We start from the raw sequence: 18697 nt of genomic DNA on the forward strand, positions 1-18697 counted from the left end.
GATGGCCTGCCTGCACTGTGCTGGCTTCTCCCTATCCCAGCCATGCCCTGGGCCACACACAACTGCTTCCTCTGTGGCTTTGAGGTTTGGAGGGTGACCTTGAGCCTCCCCCTTACTCAACTCTTACTGTAAACCCACCTACCCCATAGTCAGTGAGCCTACTCCTGATCAAGTGAGCTTCTCTATTGTTGCAAGTTTTGTTTTCCATTTTTGGGGCACCCTCCTTCATTAAAATAATGGAAAACTTTTGTGTCTTTAACCTTTAAGAGAAAAAGATCAGGGTTGAAACACCACTTGTGGGCTGGCGGGAGGCTGGTGGGAGGCTGGCGGATAAGGCTTGTGCCCCAGGAACCAGAAAAAGCCCTGTTGTTCCTGCTTCTGGGCCTTCCAGTAAGCTGCTGTTGGGCCAGCTCCCCCTCGCTGTGCCTCCATTTCCTTGGCTGTGGAATGAGGAGCTCACAAAGAGCAGTGAGCCCCGCTCTGGCCCTGGCCCTCCTTAGTGCCCTGTGGCTTCTGTGGGGTGAGTGAAAGGCCAGGTTGGGGCTAGGGCATATACTAACAAAGTCAGCCTTGGGCTCCTCTGAGCTGTAGTGGAATCTCCCACAGTTGCTTGCTCCTACAATAAATTAGGCAAGTTATACTTGCCCTATACTCTTGTATCAGCTGCTGTGGCTTAGTCCTGACAAGACCATGGTGAGAATTACAGAGAGACAGGTAGGAGTGTGGCATGGATAAGCCACAGGCAGCGTGGATGTGGGTTGCTTGCCTGGAGACGGGCAGCATGGGCTGAACGTTAAATGATAGGATTTTGTTAGAAATGAAGGAAGAGTTGGTAGCAGGTGTCTTGATCATTTGTCAAAGTGATTTTTGATGTGTGCCTGGCCACTAGCTTGGGACCCGTGGGACTTGATGCACAGGGGCTGTGAGGGGACAGAAGAGTAAATGGATTGAACCATGCTATATGTACAAGAGCAGATTCAGTGGAATGTTCCAGATGGGGATGGCCATTGAGTCACTCCCTTCTTCCTTGCAGTCCTGTAGACCCTGGTCAGACCTGCTTAGCAGCAGAGTTCAGTATAGAGCTTACTAGCTTGTGGTCTGACTGGCCCGTGAACGACTGAGGATCTACTTCCCAGAACCTGTGTGATTCCATTCCATGGAATGTATGGTGACTAGACTTCTGGTTCCTAGAGAGCTACTGTGGGGCTACAGAACTACTAGGTGGATGGACCAAAATATTGCCACAGAAGATTCACTGGGCCCCATAGGGTCCTCAGGGTGAGTGTCTTAGCTGATCTGACCTCCAATCAGATATGGTTGAACTTGGCTGCTGGGGTCTTGAGGACTTTGGCCCAAGAACTCTGAGGCTTTGAACACTGGAGCTAAGACAAACACAGCTTACCCACAGGAAGTCCCCCAACTGGCAAAGGAACTACGATGTGTTAACCATTGGGAACCACATGGTCTGGCAGATGTCTCTGCTTACTTAGGGGATCTGGGAAAAACTTCATGGAAGAAAGGGCTTGAAGCTGGATGTTGGACTTGGTTGGACCAAGGCAGAGTAGTTGGAAGCCTGCTGAGGACACACAGCAGGAGTCCCTGGGGTGGGGCAACCCAGCAGGGGGGCCAGTGAGCTATGGGCCTGGACAGGTAGGACAGGCAGAGAGATGCCAGCCAGCAGCCCAGAGTGTGGGGTCAGGGCTGGAATGGTCTTTAGGGGGACACCTTAATCTCCACAACTCACATACCTGGGAAGTGAGTGTGTACCCCAGTCTGTTGTTCTTCACTTAGGGCAAGAGTCCCTCCTTTCTCAGATAAGGAAATGGACTGGGGAACACAACAAGAGTGGGAATCTTGGCCCCTGTTTCTTAGTAGGCTGAGGTCAGCATTATCTCTCAGGCTTTTGAAGAGTCTATGAGGTGATGTATGTGGTGTGGCTGGTGTCCCAGGGTTAAGGCTTTTTCTAGGTTACTGGTTCTTCTCTGAAGAGCCAGGCATGTGGCTTGAGACCTGGGCCTGTTATAGACCCCTGACCCCATTTTTTTGAACATAGTGTAGTTGTACAGTATCTTAGTTGGGGTTTCCATTTGCTGTGAAGAGACACCATGACCATGGCAACTCATAAAGGACAACATTTGATTTGGGCTGCCTTACAGGTTCAGAAGTTCAGTCTATTGTTATCATAGGGGAAGCATGACAGTGTCTGGGCAGGCATGGTGCTGGAGGAGCTGAGAATTCTACATCTTGTTCTGAGGGCAAACAGGAGGAGACTGAGCTCTTCAGGCAGCTAAGAGGAGTATTTCAAAGCCCACCCCACAGTGACATACTTCCTCTGAAGCCATATATACCTCTTAACGGTACCACTTCCTATGGACCAAGCACATTCAAATCACACACAATTCCTGTTGTTTTGAGATGTTCCGACCTGGGCTGTGGAGATGGTGCAGGTCCAGCTGGAGGCTGGAGCTGATCCCCAGGTAGACCTCCCAGTTGGAGGGAGGTGTTTTGCCTCCCCTGGTGTCACTTTGCCAAAAGGACTAGGACTGAGATCTTCATGGACTACAGAGGTCAGGGAAGGAAGTCATCATGAGCCTGAGCTAGTGCCTTCCAACTGGCTGCTTTCCAGCTTCACCCAGCTTGGTCAGCCAGGGGTGGGGAGTAGCAGACCCTGAGAAGAGGACCGAGCGGGTCTCCCTGCAGGAAGCCTCTGACAGATCAAATAACTTCTTGAGCCTGCCTTCTCTTTCTGTAAAGTAGGTGGGTAGGTGAAACTCTTGGTAGGGGCGTGCATGTGCAGCTAAACCAGCTCGGTGTCCAGCCTGTGTTAGTGGGGCATATTTAAGACTCCTGGGAGTAGAATGGGAGCCAAGTGGGCCAGTGCCTGCGAATCTCCTTCCACCTGAGCATTCCCATAGGGGAAGCTGTGACCACTCACTGACCCCTTGGAGCCAGGGTCATTTGAGGGTGGGAATTTCCTCCCTGACTCAAATCAACTTCTTCATCAACCTGGCATGTCAGAGGCTGGAGGTGAGAGAGAATTGATCTAATTATGTGTGTGAGTGGAAGGTATGGTAGGGTAATAGACCTGGCTCAGACTGATGGGACAGATGCCCTGAGGTGCTACAGACATAGGGTGGGCCTGGCTTCCTGGAGAGGTTGCTCTTAAGCCATGAGATGGTCCTGCTGGATCTAGGACATGATCAAATGACCATTTCCCTTACTGAATTTCTATGCATCTTACCAACTGTGCCCCACAGGCGTACCCTAGTGGGTTGCAACAGACTGAGATTAGTATGTGTCAGAAACCCGGAGGGCAGAGGATGGCAGACTAACTCAAAGCTTAGAGGGAAGGAAGTACAGGTAGATGTTTGGTCCTTCGAGTCTTGCCAGCACCAACCAGGGCTCTGCTATCCAAGAGCAGGTGGCCAAGGAGACCTTGGAGATGTAACCTCTGCTCCAGGTTTTCCCTCATGGAGCAGCCTTTGGGGGAGATAGGTGAGCCAGGACTGCTCAGCTATAGCCAGTTGGGCTGGACTAGGCTAGCAGCCTTAGAGCCCTGAGCGTCCCTTCAGTTCTTTTCCCCAGGAATCTTCCCAGAAGCCCAGGTCAGCTGGAGCGTGTCTGAGACGGTACAGGGAAGAAGAGAGAGGGAGGCAACGGTTTTAAAGTCGCTGAGTCTGGCCCTGGTTGTTTGGAGTCTGGCCTGTCAGGATCCTCAGGCTCTCGGATCTTTTGAGCAGGCCTCAGACTCCTATCTCCAGCACCAGAGGGTAAACCCAGCACCAACTCCTCCCTTTTCTTGACTGGGCTCCTCATCATCATGTCTGGCTCCCAGCTGAGTCAGAAAGCACCCGATTTCCCCTTGCTGCTTTACAGCATGGCTGTCAAACCAAAGGGGCACTAGGTCTTGGCTCTTCCCTAGGCTAGGAGGTAGGAGGTGTCTTACATTGAGTTACAAGTCATAAGGGCAGGTGGTTTGTCGGGTTGGCTGCTCACTTAGAGCAGTGGTCAGTGCTGGATGGGAGGTTGGGGCCAGCGTTCAGTCTAGAGAAAAGCCCATCTAAACAGCTGGCCTTGTATGGCAGGGCAGGTAGACCATGGTTCACCTTTGTAATGTGGGGTATCCCAGGAGAGGGTGACAGGATGAACCTGTTAAGTTCAGGGCAGAAACAAATGCTCATTTCCCTCCAGAGCTCCAGTTGCCTTGTCAGGTACATGCTGGTGGGCTGCAGGAGGGAAGGTGCCCTAGCACCTCTAGTCCTGGGTGATGAGGCAGGCTGATCCAAGCATACTCACTGCTGTGCAACCAGTGGGCCCCGGGCCAAGTCACGTACGTGTGTGTGTGTGTGTGTGTGTGTGTGTGTGTGTGTGTGTGCGCGCGCGCGCTCGCTCGCTCGCGTACACACGCACGCACATGCATGTGAATGCTGAAGTACCATGAAGTGGGCTTCTGGCCAATTTTAGTCCTCAGGAGACCACCTTTTTACTGGATTAGAGAAGCTCTGTGGAAAGGTGGAGTGGGTCTCCTGGGGTTGCCTGGATGGCTCTTCATGCAAGGGTCTGGGGAAATAGAGATGGCTTCCTTGGGGCTGCATAAGAGATGTACAGCATTTCTAAGGCTCAACCTAGCAGAGCCAGTCTGAGCCTGTCCTTTTTCTTTTTTTTTTTGTTTCCAGAGCTGGGGACCGAACCCAGGGCCTTGCGCTTGCTAGGCAAGCGCCAGTCTGAGCCTGTCTTAACCTGTTACCAGGTGGTATTTTTGTGTCTTGTGTCAAGGCCCGACCGTAACTCGGGTCTCAAAGCCCATGGTACATAGACCCCAACCTAGAGTCCGTGTTTCTGGTGCTGTGTAGAACACTGAGGTCCCTGCTACCCAGAGGCTATGGGAGCTCCGAGCCCTGCCTTGTGTGGGGCTGGCAGGATAGGACAGTGCATGAGAAAGGGCTTTGCTGGCAGTGACATTCTTGGTGAATGTCAGGGCAGAGGGCAGGGCAGGAAAGGCCCTGAAAGACTACTAGGTCACAGCTCTTTCCTGCAGGTTAGTAGCCCTTTAGAGCCTGGTCAGATCCTGCCCCTAACCCAGGTCGACACAGACTCCTCGACAGCTTGCTCTGACAAGGGAGTGCCTTACTCAGACTGCAGTGTGGTAGGTAAGGGAGCTGCCACAGTCCTCCAGACCTGTCTGCTCCTCGACTGCTGTGTGGAACTTGGGAGGAAGGGTTTTTCTGGGAGCAGTGGAGGCAAAGGCAAGGCAAAGGGACAGACCTGTTTAATGCAGGTATTGTCAGGCCCTGTGTACATCCCTGTTGCCCACCTCTGCAGGTCCCATCTGATGCCAAGGCTGAAGGAATCTCGATCACACGAGTCCCTGCTCAGCCCCAGCAGCGCAGTGGAGGCCCTGGACCTCAGCATGGAGGAGGAGGTGCTTATCAAGCCTGTTCACAGCAGCATCCTGGGTCAGGACTACTGCTTCGAGGTGAGTGTCCACCATAGCTCTACCCTGCTCTAATTGGCCAGCTTGCTTGGCAGATTCCTGCAGTGCTCTGTGACCCTGGCAGGACACAGGTCTTTGGGAAGTCTAGAATTTGCTCCAAGTTACACACTGTTCCACCCCCACCAATCATACTTTGGGGGAACCCACTAGTAAAGGAGTGAATCTAGTAATGACAACCCAGTGGGGTCTAATGTGGCATCCTCTTGGCACATATTCTGTGCCCCTGTATTCTTCTGGGTTAAGACTCAGACTAAGTCAGACTGGCTCTGGACTCAAGTGTCCATATCTGGGACAGGCTGAGAGGGTCGGGGTCTACCTTCTTGCCTCTGCAAAGGCTGCTACAGAATGATCACACCTTCTAGTGCCTGGATATGGGTCTGCTTTCTCCAGTGGAGCCTGTACGTTGCTGGGAGCGGCCTGGTCAGTGAGAGCAATTCTGGCCAAATTCCTCACCCCAGGAAAACATTGGGGTTGTAACTAGGAAGTGAATAGGATTCATGCCAGCAGGGGAGGGGAAAGGTGAGTTCTCTTTTCTCTGGACTAACACTTGTTAGCTTTCTATGATGCTGTTATCACTGTTGGTGAACAAAAGGAAACCCCCAGGAGGGATCCGTTTAGGACAGATGTGACCCTAGCTTATCTCTTGAGAACCTATGGTCTGCCTAAGGAGCCTGTGGTTGGCTGTGCATGCATCCTGACTCTCTTAGAAGAAGGAGGGCGGGGATGAGGGAGCAGGCCCCAAAGCCCATAGCAGAAGCCTCACTCCTTTCCTACTGCTGACCTGTTGGGATACGGTGGGGTCCAGTGTGCCCCCTGTGGTTCAGGAGGTTTCTGGCAGCTCCTCCTTGCTGCTTCCTGTGGCTGCTGTACAGTCATGGTGGCCTCGAGCTTTCTGTAACTGTCCAGCCTTGTCATGGTCCCTTCCCTTCTAACACCATCTTGTTTGACAGGTAACAACATCATCAGGAAGCAAGTGTTTCTCCTGCCGGTCAGCCGCTGAACGAGATAAGTGGATGGAGAACCTGAGGCGAGCAGTGCACCCCAACAAGGTAGGCAGGCAGGCTCAGCAGGTCCAGGTACCTGCTCTTGTGGATCATGAAAGATGAGGTGAAAACCAGACACGAGGGAACAGAAACCTGAGTAGGGGCAGGGGTAGGGGTAGGGGCAGGGGCAGGGGCAGGGGCAGGGGCAGGGGCAGGGGCAAGTAGACCTGGAAGGAACTGGAGTTGCTGAGCTATGCCAGCTGTTGGGTCCTTCTTCCAACAGCTGAGTTTCTCCCTTTAGAAGTCGGGTCTTGCCCAGAACCACTTCCTCCTAGCCAACTGTGGCACTTCTGTTCTAGTTCCAACATTCACCCTTCTTCACTTGTGCGCCTTGTGTCCTCTTACATTCTACTGTCCCATCTGGTTGGGGCCCTGACTACAATCAAGGCTGTTAGGGCTCCTGTGTCTTATCTTCCCAGATGACCTGTCGATCTAAATTAAGTCCTGGTTACCATGACATCACTAAAAAAGTGGTCTTAGCGTCAGTCATCTCTAAAGTTGCTTTGTAGACCAGGAGACTGAGTAACTGGTACCACAGCCTGTAGAGGAAAGCGCTGTGCTGGCTCCCCCCACCTCCACCCCACCCCATCTCGCTCAGAGGCAGGGCTACTTTAGTGCTGCTTTCTGGGAGAGCAAGCCTGGGCCCAGGGGGCTTGTGTGGGTGAGCTAGCTGGTGATCAGTAGAGCAGACTAGTTGAAGCCAGATCCATGGTGTCTCCCCGTCCTTACCCATGTGCCTGACCACTCAGTTCCTCCTGGATTTTGGAGGGCTCCTAGACTCCGGGCTGGCCAGGTAGATAGATAACAGCCCCAACTGACCACCCCAGATCCCCCTTATGCAGGACAACAGCCGGCGTGTGGAGCACATCCTGAAGCTATGGGTGATTGAGGCCAAGGATCTGCCAGCCAAGAAGAAGTATCTGTGTGAACTGTGCCTGGACGATGTACTGTATGCCCGTACCACGGGCAAGCTCAAGACGGACAATGTCTTCTGGGGAGAGCACTTTGAGTTCCACAACCTGCCGCCCCTGCGCACAGTCACTGTCCACCTGTACCGGGAAACTGACAAGAAGAAGAAAAAGGAACGCAACAGCTACCTGGGCCTGGTGAGCCTGCCTGCCGCCTCGGTGGCTGGGCGGCAGTTTGTGGAGAAGTGGTACCCAGTGGTGACACCTAATCCCAAGGGTGGCAAAGGCCCTGGGCCCATGATCCGAATCAAGGCACGCTACCAGACCATCACCATCTTGCCTATGGAGATGTACAAGGAGTTTGCTGAGCACATCACTAACCACTACCTGGGGCTGTGTGCAGCCCTTGAGCCCATCCTCAGTGCCAAGACCAAGGAGGAGATGGCGTCGGCTCTGGTGCACATCCTGCAGAGCACAGGCAAGGTGAAGGTGAGTATGGCGCCCTGTTGCAGAAGACTGGGTTGTCTACTCTTGATGGATCTGTGTTCTACTATAGTCTGCTTCATTTTGGATATAGTATACCCACTTCAGCCACATGGGTCCTTAAAGCTGAGCACTGTGCCATGAGTTGGGGGAACTTTGTACTCGACCAGTGGCAGTGCTGAGCCCTGAAGGCACACTGTGCAGCGAACAGATCAGCACAAGTAGTGCTGAGTGGGCTCCCTGCTGTGCCCAAGCTGGTGTGCCTACGCTCTTCCAGCATGTGAACCGAAACCCACACGCCCAGTGAGATAGCGGTTGGCTGGTATTCCCAATAGGTGAGCTACTCATGGCCTGGCCACAACCCACACCTTCGTGCATAGCTTTTACACACAGGTGCACGTGTATGCACACTTCCTAAGTATAGACAGCCAGACATGGCCCTGGTGCCTTGTAGAAATTGGGATCAGAGAGCCATGCAGATGGGCTCTGCTTCAGAGCCAGAGGGGCCCTGCTCCTGCTACTAATACCACCTTCCAAAGCCTGACGATCTCGAGCATGGTTCAGAAAGGGCACACCTTGGCTCCACCTAACTGGCTAGAGAACAGAGTGTCTCCAGGAGGCACAGCATCTCCAGTAGTGCATGGTTCTCATGGGCTCTGCTGGTGTGCTAAGATGCTTCCCAGTTACCCCTCATTGTCCCTTGGGGACTGCTGTCCACAAAGAGTCAGGGGACGTTACTTGAGCTGTCCTAGCTTTCTGCATTATAGTAGACTTGCGGTAACGGGCCAGTGATAGAGTTTGAGAACGAAGGCTTGTATGAGGATGGGAGTGGGGGTCACCCTAAGCTAATGTCCTAAGCCCTCAACCTGTTGTAATCAGGGAGGCCCAAGAAGGGAACTGGGTTTGGATGCTTAGTGGGCAGAGCTCAGTGGTCTAAGACTCCACGAACCCTTGATCAACTCTTAACCTCTTCCTAGAGGCGCTGGCAGGGGGAGGCTATGGTTGGAAGCCCCTTGTCCTCTGCATCCTCCATTGCCTGCTGGACTGACTGGCCCTGCAGAAGGACAGGGAGGGAAAAGGACTTCCTTAGGGAGAGTGCTGCCTTCCTCCATGTCATCAGGACCCTCTTCCCCATGTGCCTGCCTTCAGGCTGGCTGGGTAGGTTGCCAGCTAGGCCAACTCTTGAAGTACTGCATGGTTTTTGTTGTTGTAGTCTGGTTTTTACATTTGTTATTATTTATTCTATATGTACAGGTGCTTTGCTTTGCCTGCATGTATGTCTGTGCACCACATACATGACATGCCTACTTCCCACAGAGTTCAGAAGAGAGCTTTGGATCCCAGGGACTAGAGTTAGAGGTGATCGTGAGCCACCATGTGGGTGCTGGGAATCAAAGCTCTGAAAGATCTGAAGAGCAGCCAGTGCCGTTGGTTGCTGAACCAGCTCTCCAGCCCATGCAGCTGGGCTTTGGTTTGCTGGTGGGAGTGGACTAGAGACTCAGGAGTTTGGAGAGTCAGCTAGAAGGTTCACCCTTCCCTGCTGCTGAGTCCCAAGGGCTGCTAGTGGCTCAGGAAGCTGATGATATGTGAAGTAGCCACGAGTCTACAGAGGCTGAGGGGTGGGAAGTAACTCTTGTCTCTGGAACAACCTAGAACTAGCAGAGCATTCTTGAGCCAGACAGAGCACATGTGGAAGACTGCTTGTGCAATGAGGCACTCTACCCTCCCAAAGGTTGTAGCCGCACTCTGAGGGTTTTAGACCTGTGTCCTGTCACCTCCTGCCCTCTCTTCAGGTCCTATTTGTGTAAGCTGTGTGCTTTTCCAGCTCCCATCCTAGGATTCTCCCCATTTTCCATGATCTTGGAGGCAGTGCCTGGCCTCAGGTAGCTGTAGGGCCTTAGGCAGACTGTCTGCTCTATGCCTTGCTTTCCTCCTTCTGCTGCCCATCTCTTGGCATTCATGTCCTTCTCCAGTGCTGAGGCCCAGTGTCTGTCACAGAACTTCAGAAAGATGGTGGCTTTGAATAGAAGTCATAGTGGTGCTTCAGCAGCGATGGGTCCTTACCTCTGCTCATTGTGTTTCCAAAGATGTGATCCAGGGGAGCCAACTATAGCTTCTTCTCCGACCCACCTATCTCTCAGCCCTTCCTTTTGTTGGCCAGTCTGGCCTCCTGGATCAAGGTCTTAATTCTGTATTTCACAGGATCCTCAAAAGTTAGGCACATTGGAATGAGGAGTTTCAAATTCTCAGAAACCTTGGCCTGTGCTGGGCTGCTGTGCCTTTTTTCCTAGCCTACAGGCTTTGGGCTTGAGAGGAAGGGAACTACCCTCCTGTCAGGTACCACAGCCAGAGGGAATGGTGTGACTGAGCTCCTCTCCAGTGTTTTCCCATGGTGGGATGCTGCTCATAATCTGTCCTCTAAGTCAGCCTGGCTGTCCAGCAGCCAAGGACAGTCTCAGCTCAGATTCCACTCTGCTCCCTTCCTGCCTCCCTAGGACTTTCTAACAGACCTGATGATGTCAGAGGTGGACCGCTGTGGGGACAATGAGCACCTCATCTTCCGGGAGAACACATTGGCCACCAAGGCCATCGAAGAATACCTCAAACTCGTGGGCCAGAAGTACCTGCAGGACGCACTAGGTAGTGGGGACCTTACCGGGCCAGCAGGTGGCAAGGGCTGGGCAGTGCTCATCAGACCCTCACTGCCTTCTCCATGCTCACCTGACCGCAGGTGAGTTCATCAAAGCCCTGTATGAGTCAGACGAAAATTGTGAAGTGGACCCCAGTAAGTGCTCAGCCGCCGACCTCCCCGAGCACCAGGGCAACCTCAAGATGTGTTGTGAGCTGGCCTTCTGCAAGATCATCAACTCCTACTGGTTAGTGCCACCTGTTGGGAGTTGTGTGCTCCTTTGGGGGCCTGGGCTTTCCCTTCCTTTCGTCTTGACTGTCTTTGTCAGGATGCTTCCACCCCTGCCCTAGTGCTAGTGTCTAACTCCACTGAGTTGCTGGACAGCCAGGTCATACCCCTTTTTGAGTTCTTAAATATAAGAAAGCATCTGTAGGGTGTGTGTGTGGCCTGGAAATGACAGTTTGTCTGTACCTGTGACTGGTGAGCACCCTACACATGTAGAGGCCAATGTCCATGTGCTGATGCAACATGGAGCTAGAGCCCTGTTGTCCTGGCGCAGCTCCCATGGCTCCTCACCTGTCTGTCCCTGGAGATTATCACACTCGAATCAATTGAGCAGGGATGTGTACGAATGCCTAAGCAAGCCCTAGCTAGTCCTCTGACTGAGACAGTAGGAATGAGCCACTCATATTGGGGCCACAGCCGGGGCTGGGATTCATCCCTGGGAAACTTCTCTTAAGGCTAGGTTCCTAGGCTCCTGCTGGCTCCTGAGCTGCATTTATGACACCTTGCTGGCCTGCTGCTAAGCCTGGTTGTGGTTAGCATACATGGTCCTGTCTCTGTAGGCCTTGCTGCCAGCCATAGTGCTGGGCTTGTTTCCACTACCCAGTCACCTGTACCATCAGCTCAGCTCAGAGCTCTGCCTGTCCAAGCCACTCCAAAGCTAGCTGTATCTCCACTTTTGTTTGCTTCTTTCTCCCATGCCGTCTCCTTTGGCCTTACATGGTCTGGCCCTAAGGCTTTATGCCCCCACCCCCACCCCCCGTGGAACCCTTCATGTCACCCAACCATCCATACCCTTGCAGCCAGGAGCACCAGCTCAGAGCTGGCACAGGAAGTGTTTGCTTTTCCCAAAGGATACACAGAGGCAAGCCTACTAGATGAGCAGTGGCCTTAGAAAGGGGTCAGTGGCCAGTGCTTGCGATAGTACCCTCCTGTCCCAGTCCCTCAGCTTGTGTTGCATAAGATGTCCCTCTGGGGTAGGGGGACAACTGTAGAGTCTTGAGCACCCTTAGAACACACTGTCATCTCCCTGCTAGGCTGTATTCTCAGCCTTTGCCCTTCATTCCATGGGGAAGACCTTGTGTGGACAGTCTCTGTTTCTTCCTTCTGCATCTGGGACAGGCTTTTCTCCTGGACAAGACGTCAGTAGACATCACCTGGCTCAAGCATCAGGCTGGAGGGCTGCCTGCCCCTGTTCATAGGCGACTTTGCTGATTCTGCCTCATTCTGCCACATGCCCTGCCTGCTGGGCTCAGGACAGAGCCAGTAGTATATTAGGTCCAGGGAGCACTGGGTCTGGTCTGCCCTAGGGTGAAAAGGCAGGGAAGGTGGTGCCCGCTGTGCCTTCGTAACTGTCACCCTAGGAAAGTCTTTATTCGTCTCCCCAGCGAGTCCACCACAGTGTTCTCACTAGCTGGGGGTACTCCCCTGCTCAGTCATTTTGAGCTCTGTGGAAAACCCAGATTCCTGTGACATCATTCAGGCAGGGTCTCGATATGAGTCTCGATAGCCTGAAGTGGGAGCCCAAGGAACAGCATCTGTCTGCCCTGTGGTTTTGTTTTCTTCATGCTTCTGGACCCAGAAGCCTAATGTTGGAACAGAAAGATGTCTTTCTCCTGGGGAAGAGCTGTTGTATTCCAGTTCCGCCAGCCTTCATGCTTAGTGCACTTGGACCCTTCACTGAACCTACCCTGTCTGTTGAGCAGCCTCTCTGCCCACCCTGTGCTGGCTGTGTCCCCCACAGTGTCTTAGAGTGCACGGCAGCACTGCCCAGCACACATCTCTGCCTAGTGGACAGTCATCCGGCTTGGCTGCAGAGCCCTGAGCTCGTTCCACCATCAGCATAGGTGTGGGTTTGGGAATCGGGGTTCCATGCGACTCAGAAACAGATCTGGCCCTGAACTGTCCAAGGCCCTACCTGACCCCCCAGGCCCATCTTTGTTCCTGTGCAGTGTCTTCCCTCGGGAACTTAAAGAGGTGTTCGCCTCATGGCGGCAGGAGTGTAGCAGCCGCGGCCGGCCTGATATCAGTGAACGACTCATTAGCGCCTCCCTCTTCCTTCGCTTCCTGTGCCCTGCCATCATGTCGCCCTCGCTCTTCAACCTGCTTCAGGAGTATCCTGACGACCGCACAGCTCGCACCCTCACGCTCATCGCCAAAGTTACCCAGAACCTGGCCAACTTTGCCAAGTGAGTGTTTCATCCCATGGGGTTGAAGTAGACAGGGACAGAAACTTGGGGTGTGTGTGCTCTTGACCCAGGCTAGTGCAGTGGGCCTTGGTTTTATCCCTGTCTCCCTCAGCCTCCCCACAGCCACTTGCTTCAGAATAAAACCTCCTCCACAGCCACCCTCCCAGTAGTGCAGTGCCGTTTTGGAATGCTTCTTTGGATTTTAAAGGTGGGAAGACAAGATATTTTTCCCTTCTGCGTATTTGAGTTAACACATTATCATAAAGTGCCATAAGGCTTCGAGTCTGTCTTTGAGCACCGAGCTCCACTTTGTAGGGAATGGCTGATTTCCTGGGTAGCTGGGCACTTGGGTTAATACTGCCAGGATGATTACCTGTAAAGCACATCTGGTGGTTTGGGCTGTGTAAAGTTCTTTTTTTTTTTTTAAGATTTAATCATTTTATGTGTGAGTTTTTGCCTCCGTGTATGTCTGTATACTACATGAGTGCTTGGTGCCCACAGAGGTCAGAAGAGGGCATCAGACGCCCAGAAACCAGATTAGGGATGGCTGTGAAATACTGTGTGGATATTGGAAATTGAATCTGGGTCCTCTGCCTATGCTCTCAACCACTGAGCATCTCTAAGCCCCTTGGCTGCCAGTTTAGACAGTGTAGATAAAGTGGCAGGGCTGGGTAATCCTGTCATTAGTTCACAGTTGTGGATCGAGCCCTTTTCTAGGTCTGTCGGTGCTGGGCCTTGACTGTGAGTGTGGGAGGCAAGTGCAGTGGAGAGAAGGGTGGGGCCAAGACGATGCCAAAGTCTCAGGAGAGCAAAGGCTTTGGGGAGAAAAGACAGGAAGACCAATCATCTAGCTCAGACAAGAAACAGAAGCTGGCTTGATGGTAAAGCCTGGTACCAAAGGCATCTAGGTCACCAAGACAAAGCTGGGAGAGACAGGAAGTAACTGATGAGGGCTACAGGAACCTGAAGGCCACACGGTATAGAGGTGGACCATACAGCATGGCCCTTACCTCCTCTGGCCTCTGCAAAGGATCTCCACTGAACAAGGTATGTCTGGTAAGGAGAGACTGAGGGAGGCTATAGCCAGACTTCAGTTAAAAATGATGGGCACTGGCTAAAGGAGGCAGTGGCACAGGGACAGATAGTAGGTGACAAGATCAGGTCAGCAGGCCTTGTCATTTGGAGAAAATGAAGGAGAGCTGACACCACTGCCAAGCCTCTGACTTGTTCGGTGGTCTCTTCCCTTGGGAAAGGGAAATTTGGAGGAGGAGACAGGGCTTGAGGGGGGTGTCCCTGATGACCCCAAAACCTCAACTGGGCCAAGTGTGGATCTGAAATTGACCTATGTACTGGGCTTTCCCGTCTGCAGGAAAAGAGGCAGGGCCCATAAGGGGCAGTGTTAGAGGAAACATGAACACTAGTTACTTTAGTTCCTGCAAAGGGTAGAGTGGTCTTGGCCTTGAGAAGACCCTAGCAACTCAGAACCTTGATTGGCAGCAGCCATGGTGAGGAAGGAGATGAGAGCTGACTCAACTAAGGGGCCCTTATCTTGGCTGCCCTTTTCTGTCCAGGTTTGGCAGCAAAGAGGAATACATGTCATTCATGAACCAGTTCCTGGAGCACGAGTGGACCAACATGCAGCGCTTCCTGTTGGAGATCTCCAACCCTGAGACCCTTTCTAACACAGCAGGCTTCGAGGGCTACATAGACCTGGGCCGGGAGCTCTCTAGCTTACACTCTCTGCTCTGGGAAGCTGTCAGCCAGCTTGATCAGGTACCTGTTGCCTGGGTTAAATGGTGTATCTGCCAGATTGGAGGGCTCATCGGTGTGACAGATTCACTTGTAGTGAGGCTCTCTCTGGATGTTCACTCCCCAGCACTGGGCACTGGGTCCAGGTCCACACCTTTGTGCTCAGCCCTGATAGCCCAAGTACACAAGCGAAGGCTCACTCACTCCTTACCTCAGTGGGAGAGGAGAGCGGTCTGGCTTAGTTGCTTTACTGAAAGTGCCCTTGCTCTCGGTTTTATAGCTACTGAGAAGGGAAAGATACTGAGGGCCTCCACATGAGAGGTCAGACTGTGGGAGCCTCTGTAGAGCAAGCGCTTACAGCTCAGTGTCGATCGATCTGCCACATTAGCTGTCAGTGGACAGAATTAGGCCCTGCATGCCTGACATTGCTTCAGTTACTTGGCCCAAGCAGCCCTTCACTAGCCTGGAGTCCTGCTGATCTCCAGTGGCTGTAACCCACTATACCCTGCCAGGAACCACCTCTTAACTTGCCTTGCTTTCCAGGGCCCTAGGGGATCACTTTACAAAAGTAATGATTGCTGACCCCAGGCTGGTCCCTGCCTCTTGTCCATCCTGAAGGTGATTGCTGGGCTGGGCTGGGCCGGGCTGGTCCCTGCCTCTTGTGCATCCTGGAGGTGTTTGGTTTGCCATGTGTCTTGTAGACAGACACATCCTCACACTCAGGCATGAGTACATACGGGTCTGTGTTTTTCAGTTAGTTTTCAGGTGAAAACTTAGCTGTACACAGTCGTTGTGCCCCTTGTCCCCTTGTCCCCATCGTGGGTGTCTTCCTACATCACATTACTACCACTGCCTCTAGCCTTGTAGTGCAGCACAGTATCCTGGAGTAGGAACCCTGCATAGCTCACCCACTGGTGCACTGGAGTCCCAGCTCACACTGGCACTCTTGCTGTTGAAATTGCAGGGACACAGTTTTGCTCATGGCTTCCTTCCTCCCTTCATTCATGAGCCAGTATGCTGGTCACTGTCCCATGGGTCTCAGAACCAGGCAGGAAGTACAGAAAATGATCAGTGTTGTCACAGAGTGATACAGTGTGACAAGAATGTGAAATGGAACTGTTGCCCCCATGGCTCTGCCATGGGGTTGCCAGCTCTTACTTGCAGGGCTCTCCACTGCTTGATAGTGTCCCCTGCTTTAGCTCAGCCAGAATCCTCTACACATCCGTGCTGTGACAGGGAGGCTCAGAAGGCACTAGGCCCTCTCTTGGGCCTCGGCACTTGTCCTTTCTTGGGCCAGTGCCTATATCTACAGCTCAGGCATCAGATGGGCGAGCCCACCCCTTCCATAAAGTAGGCAGTTTGAGGAGCTACCGTAGATGAGACCCAGAGTGTGGGGCAGCTTGAGAGATGAGCTGTCATTTGAGAGGTTGGGGGTTACAACAAGCAGATTTGCCCCACTTTCACAGACTTGCTGGGTCTGGTCGGTGAGAGTCAGGGTTCTGTATTTCTGTGACATAGGTGACAACTGCCTGTTTGCATTTTTGCAGAGCATTGTATCCAAGCTGGGACCCCTGCCTCGTATCCTGAGGGATGTCCACACAGCACTGAGCACTCCAGGCAGTGGGCAGCTCCCTGGCACCAATGACCTGGCCTCCACACCAGGCTCTGGCAGCAGCAGTGTCTCAGCTGGGCTTCAGAAGATGGTGATTGAGAATGATCTCTCTGGGTAAGAGCGGCTAGCTGTGCTGGGTGGGGTCGGGCATGCATGCAGCCCAGGCGCAGCCCAGCTGTGATCAAGAAGGAAATGACGCCCATACAAGTACTTGCTCATTAGAAGCCTGATGAGACCCAGTGTGGGGCAGCCTGAGGGATGAGCTGCCATTTGAGATAAACCTGAGCAGGCTTCTCGTAGGAGGAATGTGTATGCTTTTTGGAAAAGATGCATTTCTGGGAAAGACATTCTTGGGTTCAAGGTTGACCCCAAGCAAAGAGCTGGGAAGCCTGTGTTTAGAGATAATTACCAACCACAATCCCTGATGTTTCCTTGGGACCTGTGCTTCTTAAAAATTACCCCATCAAGCTGCCCCTGGTGGTGCATGCCTTTAATGCCAGTACTTGGGAGACAGAGGCAGGTGGATTGCTGTGAGTGAGGAAGGCTGTGACCTGTAGCAAAGATTCAGACCTGCCTGCTTGTCTTATGCCCTTGACAACTCCTCTGATACCTTGTTTTTTCCAGGAATGTCAGCCCCCGCCTGCCACTCAAAGAGAGTGGCACAAGGAGGCAGGGCAGGGGAGGGTTCACTAGGTCCCCACTAGAGTTGTGCCAGGCTGGCTAGGAACAGAAGGGGAGGCACAGGGAGCCCCAGGAACTGTGAAAATGGTGATATAATTCAGACCCAAGGATAGCAGAGAGACACCAAGCTATGGGCTTAGGGGCACTTCTAGACCCTGACAGCCATTGCCCCAAGATGGCACCTGCAAGACTGGTCCCTAAAGAGCAGTTTGGTTGGAACAGCCACCTTACCAGTGATCCTGGGACTCTTGGCCCCTCTGACACCCAGCCATGTCTCAGCCCTGCCTGAAGCTGCTGGGCCCAGCAGCAGGTGGTGGTGCTGTTGGTTTGGGCCCATGAGTCTGGACTCACGGTTCTTTTCCCCTTCTTTCCCTGTGTGTGCTTGTCTCCCTGCAGTCTGATAGATTTCACCCGGTTACCGTCTCCAACCCCCGAAAACAAGGACTTGTTTTTTGTCACAAGGTCCTCCGGGGTCCAGCCTTCACCTGCCCGCAGCTCAAGCTACTCAGAAGCCAACGAGCCTGACCTGCAGATGGCCAACGGCAGCAAGAGCCTGTCCATGGTGGACCTCCAGGACGCCCGCACACTGGATGGGGAGGCAGGTTCCCCAGTGGGCCCCGAAGCCCTCCCTGCTGACGGGCAGGTACCTGCAACTCAGCTGGTGGCTGGGTGGCCAGCCCGGGCAGCCCCAGTGAGCCTGGCAGGATTGGCCACAGTGCGGCGGGCAGTGCCAACACCAACCACACCAGGCACCTCCGAGGGTGCACCAGGCCGGCCTCAGTTGTTGGCCCCTCTCTCCTTCCAGAATCCCGTGTACCAGATGGCTGCTGGCCTGCCACTGTCACCCCGTGGCCTTGGTGACTCAGGCTCTGAGGGCCACAGCTCCCTGAGCTCTCACAGCAATAGTGAAGAGCTGGCAGCCGCTGCCAAACTAGGAAGTTTTAGCACTGCTGCTGAGGAGCTGGCACGGCGGCCTGGTGAGCTGGCACGGAGGCAGATGTCACTGACTGAGAAGGGTGGTCAGCCAACAGTGCCGAGGCAAAATAGTGCAGGTCCCCAGCGGAGGATTGACCAGCCTCCACCGCCGCCACCGCCACCACCTCCTGCCCCCCGGGGCAGGACACCTCCTACCATGCTGAGCACCCTACAATACCCACGACCCTCAAGTGGAACCCTGGCATCAGCATCACCTGACTGGGCTGGCCCTGGCACCCGGCTGCGGCAACAGTCCTCCTCTTCCAAGGGAGACAGCCCAGAGCTGAAGCCCCGCGCCTTGCATAAGCAGGTCAGCATCGTGGGTGGGGCTCGTGTCAGTCAAGAGTCACAGTCTATCATGCTCTTCCTTGGTCATTTCACCTCACTTGCACCCAGCTGTCATCCCATGCTGAATGGGGCTATCTCCCGCCCCATCCACAGGCCCACCATAGAACTCCTTTTTCTGGATTTGGGACCTCCAAGGCCTTAAGCATAGGCAGGCTCCTTTACCAGTTCCCTATGGAGAGGCCGGGCAGGAAACAAGGACTGTTTCTACATCTCTAGTCTGTGCCTAGTAAAGTTCCTCCCAAATCCTGAGGCTACCTGTTGTGCTCTGGCCTCGCTTCCTAAAGCACTCACATAAGCTGAGCCT

The 18697-nt window shown here is 53.4% G+C and overlaps 1 protein-coding gene across 20 annotated transcripts in view; it reads left to right on the top strand.

Annotated features, from left to right (window-relative positions):
• Dab2ip (DAB2 interacting protein) overlaps positions 1-18697 on the top strand; it is a 171111-nt gene that overhangs the window by 142624 nt on the left and 9790 nt on the right. For 10 of the 20 annotated variants that reach the window (NM_138710.4, XM_087647674.1, XM_087647650.1 and 7 more), the window contains 9 exon segments: positions 5323-5476; positions 6445-6543; positions 7380-7934; positions 10424-10568; positions 10660-10804; positions 12792-13028; positions 14600-14801; positions 16325-16503; positions 17467-18355. In NM_138710.4, the coding sequence (NP_619724.3) occupies positions 5323-5476; positions 6445-6543; positions 7380-7934; positions 10424-10568; positions 10660-10804; positions 12792-13028; positions 14600-14801; positions 16325-16503; positions 17467-18355 (2605 nt within the window). 20 annotated transcript variants of the gene reach the window in all.

Source organism: Rattus norvegicus, chromosome 3 (genome assembly GCF_021556685.1).
Source record: "Rattus norvegicus strain SHRSP/BbbUtx chromosome 3, alternate assembly SHRSP_T2T, whole genome shotgun sequence".
Lineage (NCBI taxonomy): Eukaryota > Metazoa > Chordata > Mammalia > Rodentia > Muridae > Rattus > Rattus norvegicus.